Source organism: Taudactylus pleione, unplaced genomic scaffold (assembly GCF_031769625.1).
Source record: "Taudactylus pleione unplaced genomic scaffold, aTauple2 ptg000211l, whole genome shotgun sequence".
NCBI lineage: Eukaryota > Metazoa > Chordata > Amphibia > Anura > Myobatrachidae > Taudactylus > Taudactylus pleione.
Window position 1 is genome coordinate 951,272 of NW_028284613.1, and position 20,079 is coordinate 971,350.

The following is a 20,079-nucleotide window of genomic DNA, read 5'->3' on the forward strand; positions in this document are numbered from 1 at the left end:
AGGCTCTGAGTCTGTGTAGTTGAGGATCAGCGCTGATAGTGCAGGAATTGATTTCTTTGCATTGTATGTGTCCTATGCTAGTGTCTGCTGCCTGTACTTTCATTTTCTATCTGTCAGCATTTAACTGTCCCTGTTCTTTCTGCTAAAAGCCCGTGCGGTGCTTGCAGGGTGGTCTCACACTATACTAACGAGTATCAGTGAGAGGGGTCACATACTTACCATTATGTCTGAAAGTGATTTTCCTCTCCAGCTTTTATGTACTACATGCAAGGTACCTATAGCGGAGGGGGACGGTAGTGCGGAGGGACTATGTCGATGGTGTTATTCGTTGACGCGACCGATTACGGTCATGGCTCCGGTACAGGAGCCGCCCTGGGCTTGTTTTGCCAAAGCGCTTACAACCCTCGTGGGCCAGTTAGCTCCGTAGCCTGCCTTCGCTCAGATGGGTTTGTCCCAGCAGTCAGTGGTGTCGTCACCCATGCAGGGTTTCCCAAGACAATTGATGGTACCCCACAGTCTCCCTATTTCTCCTCCTCAGGTCTCTCATGAGCCTGCGTGGGTTAATTCGTTAACAAGCTCTGTACAGCAGTTGTCAGAAGTCTTGCAAGGGGAGTCTGTGATGCGGCCTCACAAGCGGCCGGTGGCGTCTCTGTCTGCTCCTTATGAGGATGACGACGGGACGTCCGACGACTGGGAGATTCTGGATCTTTCTGACCAGGAACCTCCCCGTCCTAAAGAGTCGGACGCTAAGTCTAAGGTGTATATACCTGGCCTTATTCCTGCAGTCCGTGCTGCTTTAGTTATTGAGGATGAGGAGCCTCCAGTATCAAAGTCCAAATACGCCTTTTTCAAGGATGTTAAAGGAGATACCACAGTGTTTCCTCTTTCGGTGCAATTAGTTGACCATCTAGAGGAAGCGTGGAAACAGCCAGGCAAACGATATCAGCCTCAAAAGGTGTTTAGCAGTGGCGTATACGTTTGCGGACAACTATTTTGCCAAGTGGGAGTCCCCTCCACAGGTGGATTCTCATGTGACACGCTTTGTGCGTAGTGCCACATTACCCATGCCATCCATGTCCTCCCTTAAGGATGCTACGGACCGCAAGGTGGAGATCTGCCTGAAGTCCGTCTATTCCCTTACGGGGGGGGCAGCGCGGCCAGCTATGGCCATTTGCTGGGTTGCCAGAGCTATGGAGCGCTGGGCTGATATGTTGGAGGCGTCCTTCGATTCCGACTGTTCGGCTGAGCAGACAGAATTGATCGGCAATCTCCGGGATTCGGCCACTTATCAACGAAGCGGCCTTGGATATTAGTACCCTGGCGTCTCGAATTTCTTCGGCAGCTGTAGCTGCTCGTCGCACATTGTGGTTGCGATCTTGGAAGGCGGACGCGGATTCCAAAAAGGGTTTGGAAGCGTTGCCTTTTAACGGAGAAGTTCTCTTTGGTCCGGAGCTGGACAAAATTGTAGCCACGCTGGCGGCCGCCAAATCGGCATGTCTCCCGGCTGCTGCAGTTCCTTCCGGTTTGGGTAAGTCCTCCTTTCGGCCTTATAGGGCCCAGGGTAGGCCTAAAGCACAGTCCTTTCCCCGACAGGCTGGCCCCAAGAAATCGGCCAAGCCCCGGAAGCAGGCCTGGAGTACCAGACGTCCGGCCCCTAAGCCGGATGACAAGCCTGCGGCCTGACGGACCGGGCCTCCCTTTGGGGGATCCCAAAGTGGGAGGCCGCCTGCTGCAGTTCGCCCGGTGTTGGTCGGTCACCACGACGGACACTTGGGTTCTCGAGATGGTCTCACACGGGTATGCCCTCTCCTTCCGGCACAGACCCCCGACTCGATTCTTCACCACGGGTCTACCATCAGACCGGATCAAAGCCTTGGAACTGCGGAAAGTTTTGCACACTATGCTGGAGTTATAGTGCTTGTTCCATTCTCCCAGAGGGGCCAGGGTTTCAATTCCAATCTCTTTTTGGTGCAGAAACCCAATGTGTCGTATCGTCCGATTCTCAACCTCAAAGCTCTCAACAAGTCTTTGCGGGTGCCGAAGTTTCGGATGGAGACCCTTCGGTCCATCACTCTAGCGCTGGAACCTGGGGACTACATGGTGTCGTCATTGGACATACAGGTCGCTTACCTGCATGTCCCTATTCTGTTGCGCCATCAGCAGTTCCTCAGGTTTGCAATCCGCAGCGACCACTTTCAGTTCCGGGCGTTACCTTTTGGCCTGGCGACAGCACCACTTGTTTTCACCAAGGTGATGGCGGTCATGGCAGCTTCCCTGCAGCTGCAGGGAGTCCGCATGTTGCCTTACTTGGATGACCTTCTCTTAGTGGCAGGATCTCCGGAGCTCCTTCTGCGCCACTTGGACCTGACCATTGCGCTACTGCAATGGCACGGCTGGTTGATAAACTGGCAGAAGTCCACCCTGATCCCGTCTCAGCGGATTTTGCATCTCGGAGCCTTATTGGACTCGGGACAGCAAAGGATCTTTGTGACGGGGGAAAAGATCTCTGCCTTACAGTCGAGGGTGCGCAGTTGTCTGCAGAGCCGCCGGGTGTCTCTGCACTCGGCAATGAGGTTACTGGGCTCCATGGTGTCGGTATTTGACATGGTGGAATATGCCCAGTTTCACTCCAGACCTCTGCAGCACCTGATCCTGTCCAAATGGAATGGACTGCCTCAGAGTCTGAAGTCCCAGACGTTGGTGCTCACTCCGGAGGTTCGCTTGTCTCTAGCCTGGTGGTTGCAGACGACCCATCTCAACAAGGGTCGTCCGTTCTGGGTGGCGAATTGGGTCCTGTTAATAACGGACGCCAGTCTTCGGGGCTGGGGAGCGGTCTCGGGTCCACACTTGTTCCAGGGCAGGTGGACTCCGGCAGAAGCAGAGCTTCCAATAAACATCTTGGAACTCCGAGCGGTTTTCAATGCTCTCCAGCAGGCACATCGGGTTCTCCAAGGTCACCCAGTGCAGGTCCAGTCGGACAACGCTAACACCGTGGCCTACATAAGCCGGCAAGGAGGAACCCGAAGTCAGGCAGCTCTCGTAGTGGTGTCTTGGATCCTGGTATGGGCGGAGCGCAATCTTCCGGCCATATCAGGTGTCTTCATCCCGGGAGTGCTAAACTGGGAGGCGGAATTTCTCAGTCGCCAGGACGTTCATCCAGGGGAATGGTCCCTGCACCCGGACGTTTTTCAACTGCTGGTGGACAGGTGGGGTATTCCAGAGATAGACCTCATGGCATCCCGGCACAACAACAAGTTGCAGGTGTACGAGTCTCGCACAAGAGATGAAGAGGCGTCTCTGGTGGATGCTCTGTCCGTCCGGTGGACGTTCCGGTTTGCTTACCTCTTTCCTCCGGTTTCCCTTCTTCCACGGGTAATCCGGAAATTCAAACAGGAAGGAGGGATGCTCCTGTTGATAGCTCCCGCATGGCCCAGACGGCACTGGTTCTCAGACCTTCAGGGTCTGTCCGTGGACAGTCCTCTGCGCTTACCGCTCCGACCGGACCTTCTGTCACAGGGTCCTTGTCTTCACCCGGACCTGACTTGGCTGTCTTTGATGGCGTGGCTGTTGAGACGGCCATGTTGAGGTCCAGGGGGTTTTCCAGCTCTGTGGTGCGAACCATGCTAAGAGCTCGGAAACCGTCTTCCGCGAGAATATACCATCACGTGTGGCATACGTTCTTCCAGTGGTGTCGACCGAGAGGTTATGCTCCGCAAGAGTTTCGTCTGTCTCGTGTACTCGCCTTCCTACAAGCGGGACTAGACCACGGGCTTCGCCTTGCTTCTTTGAAGGTACAGGTTTCTGCCCTCTGTCTGGTTTCACCGTAGGATTGCTACAATCCCTGATGTACGCTCCTTTATGCAGGGCGTTCTGCGAATTCAGACGCCTTTAGAACCACCCGTTGCGCCTTGGGACTTGGCTGTGGTCCTGAGAGCTCTCCAAGGACTGCCGTTTGAACCACTGGACTCTGTGGATCTTAATTGGCTTACAGCTAAGACTGTTTTCCTTCTGGCCATAGCTTCGGCCAGACGTGTTTCTGATTTAGGGGCTCTCTTGTAGACCCCCTTTCTTCATTTTTCATGGGAACAGGGCAGTGCTACGCACTCGTCCTGATTTTCTTCCCAAAGTTGTTTCCCAGTTTCATGTTAACGAGGAAATAGTTGTTCCAGCTTTTAACTCACCCGGCCTTTCAGTGGGTGAGGCCACTTTGGATGTTGTGCCGGCCTTAAGGACTTATGTTGACCGCACTTCTTTGTTTAGGAAGTCGGACGCCTTGTTTGTCCTCTATGGCTTCCGTAAAAAAGGGTTGGCCTGCTTCAAAGCAAACTTTGGCAGCCTGGCTATTTCTGAAGCTTATCTTCATGACGGCCTGCCGGTTCCTCCTTCTGTGAAGGCTCATTCCACTAGGTCTGTGGGTCCTTCGTGGGCAGCTCGACGTGGTGCCTCTGCAGTCCAGATCTGCAAGGCTGCTACGTGGTCCTCTGTCCATACCTTCGTGAGGTATTACAGGTTTGACACCTTCGCCTCTCAGGATGCTTCCTTCGGGTGGCGGATTCTCCTTTCAGCACAGGAGCGTCCCCACCCTTAAAGGATACTTCTTTGGGACATCCCCAAGGTATCCTGTGGATACCCTATGGACCCTGAAGTAGAAAATATGAGATATGGTAAGAACTTATTGTTATCTCTATTTCTACAAAGTCCATAGGGTTCCACAGGACTCCCGCCCTGTCGCACCTGTGCTGCAGATGAGCTTTACTCTGGTCACCGGTTTTTCCGTCTCCCTCTGGTGAGAATGTGATTCTTGTGTGTGTCCAGATCTTTCTTCTCTCTTCCTTCTCTTCCTCCGGCCTATGGCTTGGTACCTAACTGAGATGCCTTGGCTCGGGGGCGGGGTATAGGAGGGGGACCCTAGTGCATCCTGGGAGGCTGAAACTTAACACTATGGTGCCCGATGCCTGACGTCATCACCTATACCCCAAGGTATCCTGTGGAACCCTATGGACTTCGTAGAAATAGAGATAACAAGGGTAAGTTCTTGCCATATCTCATATTTTTGATATGTTGGGCATCTACCTGGACCTAGCACATTGCTTTATGGCATTCATAATCTCCTCCAACTGAATGGTGGCATCTAAGAAATGATTAAGGCTGATTATGCACCGTTCTTTATTGCTAATCTGTAAATCATTGTAAGTTAGGCTTTCTGCATTGTTTCCATGTTCAAAGTAAACATTGATTGCTTCTTAACTTCTTGCCTGTGCACATGTAACCATTTTAGATTCATTTTTGTCATGACCTTGGCTATTTAGTGTGAAGATTGTCTGTCTGTGGTTTTTTTTTTTTTTTATTTATTATACAATTGTATTAACTATCAAATTTAGATAGTCTTTGGCCAAAGTCTATTAGGGGTTTATGTATCAAGTAGTGAAAAGCGTGGAGAAGTTGCCCATGGCAACCAATTGGCTTTGAAGCAAGTAGAGCTTATAAAGTAATAGGTAGGAGCTGATTGGTTGCTATGGGCAACTTTTCCATTGGTCCACATCTCCATGCTTTTCACTGCTTGATACATAAACCCTAAACCCCTTACTGTGGTAACAGATAAAAGGGCACAGCCCTTACAACCTTTAACTGAAGAACCAAGAAAGCAACAACAATAATACAATAACCGCTAAAACAAAGGTTTTTTTTGACTGTCATATTTACATTAAAATGATTGTTGATATTTTCTTTTTGTAGAATCCAGTGCATCTCGCGAGGGGTCAATTATTTTATTAAAATTAGCAACACATGAGTGGTACATTTATTACAAAAAGGCATGTACGCTCTAATGCTGGGTACACACTGCCCGATATATTGGCCCATCAATTGATCAGCTAATATATCTGCTGCCTGTCTCCCAGTGTGTACAGACGATATGTCTGTGAATGCAGTCATTCACAGACATGTCGCATTGGCTGTGCTGCACAGCCGATGGACAGATATATCTGCAGACATACAGCGGGTAAAATAAGTATTGAACACATCAACATTTTTCTCAGTAAATATATTTGTAATGGGGCTATTGAAATTTTCACCAAATGTCAGCAATAACCCATGCAATCCACACATGCAAAGAAATCAAACCATAGATGTCCGTAAAATACGTTGTATAATACTGTGAAATGACACCGGGAAACAGTATTGAACACGCTTAGTGAAATTTATTTAATACTTCGTACAAAAGCCTTTGTTGGTAATGACTGCTTCAAGACACCTCCTGTATGGAGAAACTAGTTGCATGCATTGCTCAGGTGTGATTTTGGACCATACTTCCACACAGTCTTGAAATCTGAAGGTTCCGTGGGCCTGTTCTGTGAACTCTGATCTTTAATTCTTTCCATAGATTTATAATTGGATTCAAGTCAGGTGATTGGCTAGGCCTTTCTAGCAGCTTATCTTCTTTCCCTGAAACCGTTTGAGAGTGTCCTTGGCTGTGTGTTTGGGATAATTGTTTTGCTGAAATGTCCACCCTTGTTTAATCTTCAGCATCCTGGTAGATGGCAGCAGATTTTTATCAAGAATGTCTTGTTACATTTTTCCATTCATCCTTCCTTCAATTACATGAAGTATGCCAGTACCGTATGCTGAAAAACAGCCCCACACCATGATGTTCCCGCCTCCAAACGTCACTGTTGGTATGGTGTTTTTGGGGTGATGTGCAGTGCCATTTCTCCTCCAAACATGGTGTGTATTATGGCATCCAAAGAGTTAAATTTTGGTCTTTTCTGACCAGACTATATTCTCCCAGTATTTCACAGGCTTGTCCAAATGTTGTGCAGCAAACGTTAAACAAGCTTCAACATGCTTTTTCTCCAGCAATGGAGTCTTGCGTGGTGAGCGTACAGGCCATGCCGAGTTAGTGCATTACTTATTGTTTTCTTTGAAACAATTGTACCTGCTAATTCCAAGTCTTTCTGAAGCTTTCCACAAGTGGTCCTTGACTTTTGGACAACTCTTCTGATTCTTTTCACTCCTCTATCAGATATCTTGCGAGGAGCACCTGGTCGTGGTTGGTTTATGGTGAAATTATGTTCTCTCCACTTCCAGATTATGGCCCCAACAGTGCTCACTCTAACACTCAGAAGTTTAGAAATCCTTCTGTAACCAATGCCATCAGTATGTTTTGCAACAATAAGGTTGTGAAGGTATTGAAAGAGCTCTTTGCTTTTACCCATCATGAGATGTTTCTTGTGTGACACCTTGGTAATGAGACACCTTTTTATAGGCCATCAGTTGGGACTGAACAGGCTTATATGAATTTGCTCTGACAAGAGGCAGGATTGCTTTCTAATTACTGATTGATCTCAGCTGTTGTCTTGGCTTTCCATGCCTTTTTTCACCTCCATTCATGTGTTCAATACTTTTTCCCTGTGTCATTTCACATTATTACACATAACTTAACTTAATTTATGGACATCTATGGTTTGATTTCTTTGCATGTGTGAATTGCATGGGTTGTTGCTGACGTTTGGTGAAAATTTGAATACAATAGCCCCATTACAAATATATTTACTGAGAACAATGTTTGTGTTCAATATTTATTTTACCCGCTGTATCTGTCCATCGGCACCGCCTGTACACATGCAGCTGCGGGGAGGGGGTCAGACCAGTGTATATGAACGGCCATCTACAGATATATCTGCAGATCACTTGATCTGAAGATCTATCTGTCAGGTGTGTACCCACCTTAAGAATCTGGGTATACAGATGTGTCTTCATACACTATTGCTGTAGTTGTGCTAAACAGCCTTTCTCGGTGTACCAGGTCCCATGCATCTGATGCAATGTGACAAAACCGCTTCATGAGACTGCATTTATTAATTTTGATATGTCACTTGTAGATCCGTGTGCTACTGAGTTTGAATCTGTATGCAAAATGCAAGGATGCAGTAGTCGTGGTTTTTTTCCATGCCAAGTTTTTGTACTTTGTATACACTATGTGGACTCAGTTGCACACTGATACACAAGTGTGGCATATCAAATTAATCAGTGTAGTTTCCTGAAGCGGTTTGTTTCTTCTGATTGTGACTAAGAAGGGAATTTAGTTAGCCCAATTAATTTAATGGGGCAAAAAAGGGTTGTAGGCTCGGGCTTAAATGACTGGGGCTATGCAATTCCAGCTCCTCTTTCACCTGAGACCCTTTTTTAATGTCCGTTAACACGTTAATTTAACTGGTGTTAACTCATAGAATTTGTAATAAGTTCACAGACCTATGCGTTAACAGGGTCTTGGCACCTATTAATAGGCTATTTATTGGGTATTTCTTTTCAGGTCTGATCAGACCCGGAAATAAAAATTCTTTTAAGTGCTGCCTTCGGGCTAATTTGAATAGCTTTGAGGTGTTAATTAGTAAATTACCACGGCTATTTCAATTCGCCCCCCAAGACGCGTTTCCAGGCGAAAAAGCCGCGAACAGTATACTACACCACTCGGTGCTGCTCACTTGCGTCGCATGGCTTATTGTGGCTAGGTGTTTGAGGACACATCAGTAGAAGGGTGCAAATGTTAATAAGATTGAATGGCATGTGTTTATGTAACACTTTTTTTATTTTTTAACCAATACAGCCTAGTTTAAATAAGGTAGAGTGACTGCCCCAGTGTCCTGTCTCTTGTGGTTTTTTTTTTAGATATTTTATCTCTCCGCATACTACTTTTTAAGAAATCTAAATGTCATGCGGTTTTTGAACATGGTTATTATCCCCGTCAAGAACCATGGTAACATTTTACTGTTAGACAGCATCTCAAACCTAATCGCCATTTCTAATTTTATTTCTCTGTTCCCAGGGTTCTGACTCACCCACCAATATCTACTTTACAAGAGAAAAATTCAAGCAATTAGAGAGTGAGGGAGGGAACAAATATTTTACATTTAACATTCCATGTATAGACCAAAGCAATGACTATAATGTACTTGTAATTAAGACCTGGACTGATCTGTTAACAGCCCAGCCTACCCATTACATGCAGCTGGGTGTTTTAAAATCTTTTTATTGCTCCTTGACACTTGCAAGACCCAATGGGCTATTTGTGTGATAGTTTCAGTATGAAGGTTAAGTGCCTGGAAATCAATTGAAATCCAACTTGTAGCACCATCCTCATTCATGCTGTCTTTCAAAGTATAATGTCACACAGTGTGTTGAATTTGGAACATCAGGAGATGGTTTAATAATCTGCCACGTGTTTATGTCCCAGCTATTATTGCGCCTCTAGTGATGTATTAGAATATGCATATAACATGCCAATATACTGAAGCTAATTTTTAACTGCCATAACATGTGTTTCTGCAGCTGGGTAATATTAAATTTTTATTATATTTTGTTTGCCTTTTTTTGGAGCTCCCAGTATAGAGGTGGGGAAGCCGGCGGATGCAATGCTGACCGCCGGCTTCCCGACTACTTAATCCCGGCAAGGTTTAACTGACAGGCGTCAAAATCCCAACGCCTGTCATTTTACCTACGCCGGGCGCCGCCGCGGACAGCCGCGTGGGGGTGGGAGGGTTAGGTTTAGGGCTCCCGTGGGGGGATTTAGGGTTAGGCACCACCCCGGGGGACTTAGGTTTAGGTGGCGGGGAAGGGGAGGTTAGGTTTAGGCACTGGGGGGGAGGTTAGGGTTAGGCACCCTAAAGGAGGGTTAGTGGGGGGAATTAGATTAGTTATACTTACCTCTCTAGACGATCGGGATTTCCTCCTGTGTCGGCAGGCGGTAAATCATACTGATTCCTAGAGGTCTATACCTAAAATTGAGGATCTATGGATGGCTGTTGAGACTGGGGGGGTAGATGTGTTTTCCTTTTGTACCGGTTTAATTACAAGTTGGGTTGATATTGTAGCTAATGCCAGAATTTTAGGAAACCAGTCCTCTTATCGTGGACCCATGTGCCACAAACTTCAGTGCTGCTACTTGAGCCAAGTCTTCTATTAGGCCTTGTGTAATGTGTCTGTCTGCACCAGTGACGTGCGGACAGGTGAGGCAGGTTTGCAGAGTCTTCCTGTCATACTCAGGTATACTCATTTTTTCTTATCATTTTTATAGTCAAAATTTTAAGAAAATTATAAATATCTTATTTGTATCATTCTAATAATTTGTATAGTCCAGACAATGGCAGGTGAGGCACTGCCTCCCCTGTCAATATTTTCTGAACATACCTAATCAAAACTCACCAAATTTCCAGCGCTATATACTGCTGCACCTTTGTATAATGCCCACATGAACCCTCTGGTTCATAGATGTATGTTTAAATCTGGTTCTGATATTAGCCAGTGCCTCCCCAGCCATTTACCTAGCACCTCACATCACTGGTCAGCACTATGCACAGTTAGGTGGTATATTTCCACTTGTTTGTAGTCTTGTGTTCAGTGACACCTGTGCGACATATTCCTCCCACCACTTAAGCAACTGTATCTGTAGTAATTTAGGTGTATGGGAGTGGGATAAGACGTGCAACCAGCAAGTTCTTGGCAAGGCTCCTTCTCTGCACATAGGTCTCCTCGCCCTTGATCACAACATTTTAAATGTCTTCATCCATAGGAAACCATTTCTTTACTTCTTAACATTTCAGAAAAAAAAGACTTCAAAAATGTACTCTGTATACTGCCCATTCTACAGTACTTTATTCTCTTAACCAAATTTTTGAGCAAGGTTTTAGTTTGTGCAATGGTTGGAATTAAATTCCTGTAGTTTTCTAGGCTTTGCAAAGATTTGTGTATTCCACTTTTTTTTTTCTTTGTCATTGGCAGTATCTAATATCGGACACTATTCTAAAGGAGCGCCTGGACCCTGAAACACTGGAATCATTAGGACTCATTAAACAGTCCCAACAATTCAATCAGAAATCTGTAAAAATAAAGACCAAACTTTTGTGAGTATGCCGTCTAATAACACTTCTAAAAAGGTATAAGATGTTTATTTTTGACTCCACATTCTTTTTCTGATGCGCTGTAGAAAAGCTTATATACTAATTTTAATCTGTACAAGCACATTGTACAAAAGGAGTGAGCATTCCTATGGTACAATATTTTTCTCAATCTGTTCTAATTCGTATTAGCACACATTTGTTAATATAACCTGACATATCTGGCTATGCTATACGTGCTCTTTGCTTTTTGTGAGAAACTGGATGGAAAGAACTTGGGGCTTTAGGATGGCTGTCCTAGGTGTACAAGCAGCTAGGAGGGATAAACATGTTGGACACTGCGTCTGCTAGAACGATTACCACAAACTTCCAATATGGTGCCACATTCAAAATATCTCCAATCTGTAGAAGTCGTAACACTGTATTCTACTACACCGAAAAAGCTCTGCTGCTCCTCGATTGCCTGGTGACCTATAACGGTGGAGGTCCCCAGAGTTTGTCTTAACAAATATATTACACTGCTTGTAATAAAGGGATTGGCGGGAGGAGGGGACAGCAACCTTTTTAAAGTTACGTATGCACTGTTCTCTTGGTCTACCTACTGCTGGCGCAGCAAAAAAAATTTACCCAAAATGCCCAAGTACTTTATATTTTCTTTTTAAATTGAACTTGAAAGAAAGAACTAAAAGCAACCATGTGTATTTTTTCGTTTTTTAACCTGGGTGTGGTATAAAAGATAGACAGTTTAAAAGATTAAGTGTCTAGACCACTACACTAGGGGGTAAATTTCCTAAGAATTGAGATAGGTCTAGCTGACCATCTCAGGTGATTTATTCTTTTTTTTTTTTTTTCCTGCTTGCAAATTTAGTAAAGGCAAAAGTTGGGTGAGTTAGAGAGAGATTTCTCTCATCTCACTCGTGAAACTTGGGAGAGAAAGCAATCTCGAATCAAATCCCCATCAGGCCAAATTGGAAATACTTTTCACCTAGAACATACATCTCTCAAATTTACCAAGAATCGGGATGACCAGCTCGGGTGAGATAGGAGCAAATTCTCTGTCCAAATCACTTTTCAATCTCTCAACCCCCTGAGCTGCGAGATGGTCAGAAACATATACAAGTCCTTGTGATTTGTGTATGGTTCTTTCTGTAAATGGTTAAAATAGGGTTAATTAAGAAAAAAAATAAATAAATGACGTGAGGTCCCCCCCAAGAGACTCACCAGCCCTGGACTTGCCAGCCAATCCTGGTTCTTAAAATTACAGGGAAAAAAATGTGTAGGGCTCCACTGTAATTTAAGAACCAGCAGCAGGGACAGAGCTGGTTTTAAATTTATGGAGAAAAAAATTGGCGCGACGTTCTCCGTATATTTAAAACCAGCTCTGGAGCCTTTCTAGCGTGGGACTGATGCCACAGCCAGGGGAGCCCTTTCACCAGGCCCCCCAGCCGCAGCATCCGTCCTGACCACTGGTCAGCCCAGGCCAGGGATCCCTGGGGAGTTTGGGACCCCTCCAATAAAGGGGTACCCCTTTACAGGGACTATTTTGCGCCATTGTGCAAGTGATGAATACATTTTTGCATTTTTTTTTTGGGTGGAGGGGAATAAGTATTCCAATCAAATTTGGGGTACATGAAAATGGGTACAAGCATAGTTCAAAGTCACTAAAATAAAGCTTTAAAATGCACAAAAAACGCACCTTCAGCAAGCACCTGCAATAAAAAAAAAACATCCCCCATACTTCCAGACCCCCCCTAGATGCTTTTTCGCTAGTTTTTGAATTTGTACCCCAACTTTTTTTTTCCATCCTTTTTTGTGTAATTTTTCGCGGGTTTTTTTTACGCAGTTAGTGCAAGTGGGGTGTAAAAAGGGTTTAGGATGGTCCCAGCAAGTTTGCACCCAAAACCCAAATTTTGCACTTTTTTTCCGCCGGTCATCCATTGCCGATACTTTTCCGCTGGTTACTTTTCACACCGGCAAAAAGTCGGGGAAATTGATTGAGGATTAATAAAATCGACGAAAATTACGTCATCGGCGACAGTTTCGGCAAAAACGTCTTTTCGCTCCAAATTGAATTCGGCCCTAACCCGTTTTTTTTACTGGTACAGCACAATCCGCTTACTCATCTCTCACAAATATGTGCAGGCTGCTTGCTAGGTACAGTTGTGCAAAGAGAAATCACTGCAATCTCGTGTGACATAACTCACTCGAGCTTGCTTACAAATCACCCGAGAATCTTGACCTACATCACCATCGGCAAACTCGTTGAGCCTCAAATCGCCTGTTGGTAAGTTTGGAAAAAAAAAGGGAAAAAATCACCCGAGTTACGTCGATTTTATACTGAGATGAATCACTTTGCAAATCGGGTCAATCACGATTCTTAGTAAATTTGCCCCCAGATGTTAGACAGGCAATAGGATACAGAATGTGGGAGATATGGGACTTTCAGTATTTTTGATGTGCATGCTGAGAATGTCAGACTGGTTTTTAGCACTGAAGGTGGGATCTACATTTCTCTGTCTGTGCTCCAAATTATGATGTTCCTGGAAATTTGTATGTATAACTATAATGAATACCATGGAGATTTTTAATACATGATGAAAGGTACATTTTTAAATGTGAATTTATGTCTCATGGATTTTGGTAGCTTTGTCGGGGATGAGGAACAGTTGCTGGCACCCATCTTCCAACACTAGCTGATTCTCGCTATTTTGTAGGATAAACATAAGTGTTTTTGAGTCCATAGTACTATTATTCTGTGCTCTGATTTAGCACTATGGGGCAGATTCATTAACCACAGGACTTACCGCTGCGTTTTAGCTCACAGGCTAAGTGCCCAGAGCTATTCAATTATTTCCTGCCCTAAGCCTGTGCCTGACGCACAGTAAGCCATAGCTGCTGGGTTTAGCGCCTTTAGCTATGCAATAACCACCTGTGGTAAGCCTGCGACTATCCCTAGAAGCACTAGTGAACAGATTTTTGTTCGCGCCTTTGGAGGGTGCGAGCAGAAATCCGCGTAAAGTGCACCCTCGGGGCGCAGATTAACTGCTTACTGCAGTTAGAAATTGTATAGCTCCTGGCACTTAACCCAGGTGCTAAAACCCAACTGGAAATCCTGCTGCTAATTGAATCTTCCCCTATGGCTTGCATAGCGCTGTGAGGTTGAGCTCTTGATCTGTTAACACAGAGTTTGGTCTTATTTACTAATTCCCGGGTCTGACGTGGGTTACTGAACACTGTATCAACACGTGTTACAGCTCTTGATACCCCTTTCACACTGCACCTTGGGCCTGGGTTATTCCCGTGTCATCGCCTTTCACACTTCACCTGTGTCAGCCCTACAAAACAGTGTGTGTCATTAGAAGTGGTCTTTTTTTTTTTTTTTTAACAGACTCACAAACAGGAGTCATGAAAAGTGGATGGTGACTGCTATAGTTCAAAATGTGGAACTTTACCCTGTTCTACTTGCTGATCAAATTCTAACATTCTTTGGGGGGAATTCACTTGAATGCGGGGAATATGTCCTGGTTTCACGCCCGGGGCTATTCAGTTAATCTGCTTTTTCCCCACGCGGTAAAACATGGGTTATCGTGTGCTAACCCATAGATTCCGCGAAAACTGCTGGAATCTATAGGTTTTTCCGTACATTCAGATTCATTGTCTGTGTTTTTTATTGCAGATTTTTCCTTGCAGCTCCTGGGGCTGTGATGAAAAATTCACCCTCTGGGGTTCCTGAAACTAATTGAATCGGGCGGCGCCTTCAGGTAGCTTTCGGTTAAACACTGCACCTAATTGAATTACCCCCTTTAACCGAAATGTAAGAGTATTAAACTATAGTGCGAACTATGTCTCCAAGCGGTGCATGTTAAAGGTAGTAATGTCCTTGCATTTTGTTTTTAAGAGAAGTAGCAATAATAGTACTGTGCAATGTGATTCTGCTCTCCCTTTAAATTACTGTACATCTGGATGACCAATATATATTTGAGTTGTAAAGTAGATATCTTATTTTGATCTTGGCATGCTGCCCCCCTCATCCTCTTCATTTGAACTTTTCTGAATATATATGAGCTGTCAAGGCTCCATATCTAGGTATGCATTCTATATGATTGAGGTGACTTTAATAAGTACTGTCATGTTCAGTTTCACTTATTCAAATGCTATTCGAGCTCCATACTCTTCCCATTTTAGTGACTCAGTCAGTCGTCCGCTACAGCTTTGTCTTTCCATTCTAGCAATAAAAACATTATTCTCTTGTATAGATTCTGTTTTCTTTCCTGGCTCTCAGTCAGGTAAGTGAGATTACAGATTTGTAATTGCACTTAGTCGATGACCCCTCCTAGTGATGTTGCTTGGTCACCAGACACTCGCTAACTGTTATCAGTGACCCAGGAACGTGTTTGAGAATAGTGACTGCTACCTGGCTCTCTCAGCATCACCTGGAGTCTCTTGCTTCTGGTTGTATTGTGTAACACCTGCAGCACCAGCTATTAGCTGGATCCCCATCACCTCTTCTATCATGTTTGAGAGTACTGGGCCGAGTGTTTATTTAGGATGTTGGGTTAAAAAAATGGGACATGTGGGAGTGGATTATAATAATAGTTATCTGTAGATCACAGGGATATAGCGGGCAATATGCATCTGGCAAAATCTGTAGAATTAGTCATGGTTCTGTCTGCTCACAAATATCCCTCAAAAGAGCTGTTACACAGGATACCCAAAGGTAGCACATTTCTAAATCCTAAATTGTACTTTTTTTTTTTCTCTTGTAACCCTTTTTGTACATCGTTTGCACCTACCTTCTGCATTGCCCTGGACATTGCTCTTCAGCATAGTACCCAGTGGCAGGAGTGTGGTGTTCATTCTCAATTTCCCCCCCCCCCCCCCCCCCCCAAACACATTTTCACAAACTGCCAGAACTATGGTACCATCCCCACTAGCTCCACTAAATTTGAGAAGAGAGGTATAATGCTGGGTACACACTTGGTGATGTGTACCCGACCTCGGCAGCGAGTGGATCTGGCCGGGGGAGCTGGCATCAACAAGTGCATACACACTTGCCGATGCGGGCAGTGACTGAGCCAAATGCAGCATGGCCCTCACTAACAACATCTCTAGTCGGCCCTGCATGTAGGGCCAGCAGAGGATGACTGACTACTTGTGGGAGTGCGCATAGTCTGCGACATAGCGTTTAAACACTAGACGATGTGCTCATTATGTTACTCCAATCCTCTGGATCAGATGACATATCATCTAGTGCAGTAGTGGGCCACAAGTGGCCCCCCAGATGTTTTAAAACTACACACCCCTGCATGCCCTGCTGCAGTTTCGGAATTTGGCCATGCTAAAAATGTTGCAATGCATGCTGGGGTTTGTAGTTCAAGAACAGCTGGAGGGCTGCTTATTGCCCACCCCTGGTCTAGTGTGTGTACCCGGCATTAGTCTTTAAATCTCTCAGGCAAATTAATTCCTAGACTTGTGTCTGAGTTTATTGTGCTCCCTCCAAGCCAAATATGGCTCCAGGAGGGTAGGACACAGGCCATGTAGCAGCAGTTCTACCTTTGCCACAACTAGAGTTCTTTGATCTTAAATGTGGTGCTTTACTCCCTCAGGGTAGAACATCATAATGAATTTGGTTGCAGCAGGCAGAATGCTGCTAGTCCCATCTCACTCCAGCAATGTTCATAGCATATGTTCATCTCCACCCTGTTATCTCCCACTTAGTAATAGGGAAGAGCTTCAAACACTATCAGGACCTACTAGATCTACACTCTGCCAACAGAGTGGGGGAGGGGTACCTATTTTCTTCTATATGGTAGCTCTTGCAATGGGTTTGCTCCATTCTATATGGGTAGAAGTCAGTTAAAAAAAAAATAAAAGAATACTCCCTGGGATGGTATATAATCTAACTAGGCAGGCCAATTTTGTGTTTGTTCAGATGCAGGGGCATATATTTTCCCTACAGTCCCAGGGACACAAACAGTCTTAAACTGCAAAACTGTACACTGTCTGGCTATCTGGGCGCACCAGTCTACTACCTTACAGAGCAGTTCTGATGGCAAATAAGTGAAATATGACTTTTAAGGTGCCTACACAGTACACACTAGACGATATTTTGCACGAATCACCGGATTTCGATGCGTCAGAACGACGACAAATCGTGTAAAATATGTGCAAATTGTTAGTGTCCACTAACGATGGCGATGTGTGTACCAGCGGGTCTTCTGAGGATATTTCAGATCTTGCCTACAGCAGGCAAGATCTGCCAATCTTGTACACAAGGGAGTTCAAGGGAAATTGTTCACGATATCGCATCATGAGCACATCGTTTAGTGTGTACCATCCTTTAGGCCAACTCTGTTCTATTGGTACATTTCATTTTGCTCGTTTTTCTTTAACAAGGACTAAATATTACCGAGCCTGTTTTCTGGTGTTTACAAAAGTCTCCACAGGCAAATGTCATCTGAATGTCTTATAATTTCACTGTAAGCTTCTCCCAGCAGATGGGATAGTAAGAGTAACATCCACTGTGCTTGGCACGTTCTGCCATGAATGGTCTTTTTGTGTTTTTAATTGTTTCTCTTTTCCATTTTGTTTCTTTACAAAAGATTGCTTTTGAGAAGTACACAAAGTCCCAGAAAGTACATGATTGTCTCTCATTTTAGTAAACCACTTTTTTTTTTTTTTTTCCATTCTAGTTATAAGCAACAGAAATTCAATTTATTAAGAGAGGAAAATGAAGGTTATGCAAAGCTGATTGCAGAGCTCGGGCAAGATCTGTCTGTGAATATAAGAAGTGATTTGATCCTGGAAAATATCAAATCCCTAATTGGTAAGGCAGGCATTGAGTTATTGTTGCTTTCATTTAGACTTCTCTATTTTAACTTATGTAAAAAAAAATAGCTAAGGGAATGTGTCCATAATTCACACTTTTTAGATTTTTAATAAGTGTAAACTATTTATGGACAAACTTATTTCTCTGCTTGTTTCTATTTGTTCATTGTTCGTCCATTTTTATTTTTTCTGTATGGAGCTGCAGGGTGAACGGTTACCTTTAAAAACATGGTTATTTGGTCTCTTAAAAACATTCTCACCATAGTCTCCTCCAATGTATGATGGATAGAACAAAGGAAACCTTTAAAAATACCAAACTATGTAAAAATTAATTTTAAGTTATTGTCTGACTAGATTTGACACTGCAGCATGTGGAATTGTCTTGCTGGTTCTTCAGTAGTATCGTGCTCTCATATTTTGTTCACTTGGTCTTATAAAAAGATGCTAATATGCTTGCTGGCGAAAAACCACGTGTAACATTGTTTGCAGGAATGGCTGGGACAATTTTGCTACTTTATAAAGGCTCACTAATTACATCTGTGCAGTCACTGCACACTGGGCCTAATTCCGGGTTGATACGGTATTGCAGAGCCGCAGGGAAGTGGCCGAGCAGTATCATACAACTAATATGCTAATGCAGCAGGTGGTGTCTGAGGGAAAAAGAGGCCTCATTACAGCATCGCAGATCTGAGTTCTGCATCCTAAGACGCAGCGTCAGATCTTCTAGGAGACCATCGGCAATCTGAGTAACCCCGAGGTTACTCAGATTGTCCATCGCAGCTCCCAGAAAACGGAGGCTGGCACTGCCCATTACCCGCCCCCAAATGGCTGCAGCCTATCAATCAGGCTGCGGCTTTGGGGACCTGCAAGATATCCAACAGTAAAAAACCTGCACTTTCGCAGTACAGATCCGGCGCATGCTCCGATCTTCTAACATCAGAATACTCTGAATTAGGGGCACTGTACTGGACATGAGGTTGCCACAAGAACCAATTCATTGTGTTCTTAAGCCAATGATTACAGTGCCTCTCACGCTGCCTTTCTCTCTAACTAAAATGAACTATTCAAATTCTTAATGCATAAAATAAATAAAGTAAAATCTACTGCACACATTGCCATAATACAGGAATAGCTCTTGATCAATATTAATCTGTATAGAACAGCTATAGACAGTATGCCAGGCTACCTCAGTTACTGAGATTGAGTCACCACAACATTAGTTAAGTTTAACACTTTCAACGTGCAGTTTGGTAAAACGTTTTGCAGTTGTATAATTGTGTGTTTTCTTACTTAGGATGTTTTAATCTGGATCCAAACAGAGTTTTGGATATCATCTTAGAAGTGTACGAGTGCAGACCAGACTTTGATGACTTTTTTGTACCACTAATTGAATCTTACATGGGCATGTGTGAGCCTCAGACACTCTGCCACATCCTTGGATTTAAATTCAAGTTTTACCAGGTAAACCATATTATTTGTCTTGAAACCGCTTATGTACAGTCTTGAAAAAGATACCACTTTCCTGTTTTGTTTCCACTAAATGTGGATTTAATTTTTCAGGAGCCTAATGGAGAGACCCCTTCATCTTTATATAGAGTTGCTGCTGTTCTCTTACAACAGAATTTAATTGATTTGGATGACCTGTATGTACATGTAAGTTCAATTTCAACATATAGTTATGCAGATAATTTAGGGCTTCTTCTGTTAGTTTGTAGAATATCTTTGTTTTACGTACATAGTTTATAATAAGTGTTTTTGTTACATTAATCTTGTTTTATTGAAACCACAATATCTCCATTATGCCTTGTACAGCAGAATGCGTATGCTACACAGTTATGAGCAGTAAGGTTTTGTCTGCCACCTTGTGTCATATTTTTTGATCTCTAGACTGGCCACACATGAAGGTGTCCTCCCTGGTCTCTAATTCTAGGCCATACCCTAAAGTTATTGTATTGGGAAAGGATTTTTAATAAGACTAATCAAAGAAATCGGGCAGGAGATAAAAGGGGATGGTTGGGCAAAAACAAAATAGCCATCTAACTTTTTTCTTCAAATCAAGGCAGACAGCCTTTAATAAATTATTTACTTACCTTTTGCTCACCTCTTTTCACAATGTACAGAATAAATAATGAATAAACTCCATGAGCTCCATTCAGTTTAACGCAAATTGAATAGCGCTGGGAAGGAGCTCCCGGATCTTTTCAATTCAGTGTGCGGTTAACCCCGACTAAGGGTTTCTTCTCGCATCCCTCTTGGGGTGCGAGCAGAATTCCGACAAAACTACAGGCGCGATGCTGTTTTCTATCCATAGCGCCGCAGAAACGGCATTGCGCCGGGCAGTTTAGGCTAAACACTATGT

At 44.1% G+C, this 20,079-nt stretch overlaps 1 protein-coding gene across 1 annotated transcript in view; it reads left to right on the forward strand.

Annotated features, from left to right (window-relative positions):
- THOC2 (THO complex subunit 2) overlaps positions 1-20,079 on the forward strand; it is a 178,251-nt gene that overhangs the window by 24,609 nt on the left and 133,563 nt on the right. Inside the window, exons 6-9 of the mRNA XM_088478197.1 lie at positions 10,777-10,898; positions 17,585-17,718; positions 19,015-19,181; positions 19,281-19,373. Coding sequence (XP_088334323.1) covers positions 10,777-10,898; positions 17,585-17,718; positions 19,015-19,181; positions 19,281-19,373 — 516 coding nt within the window. The remainder of the gene's footprint in view (positions 1-10,776; positions 10,899-17,584; positions 17,719-19,014; positions 19,182-19,280; positions 19,374-20,079) is intronic.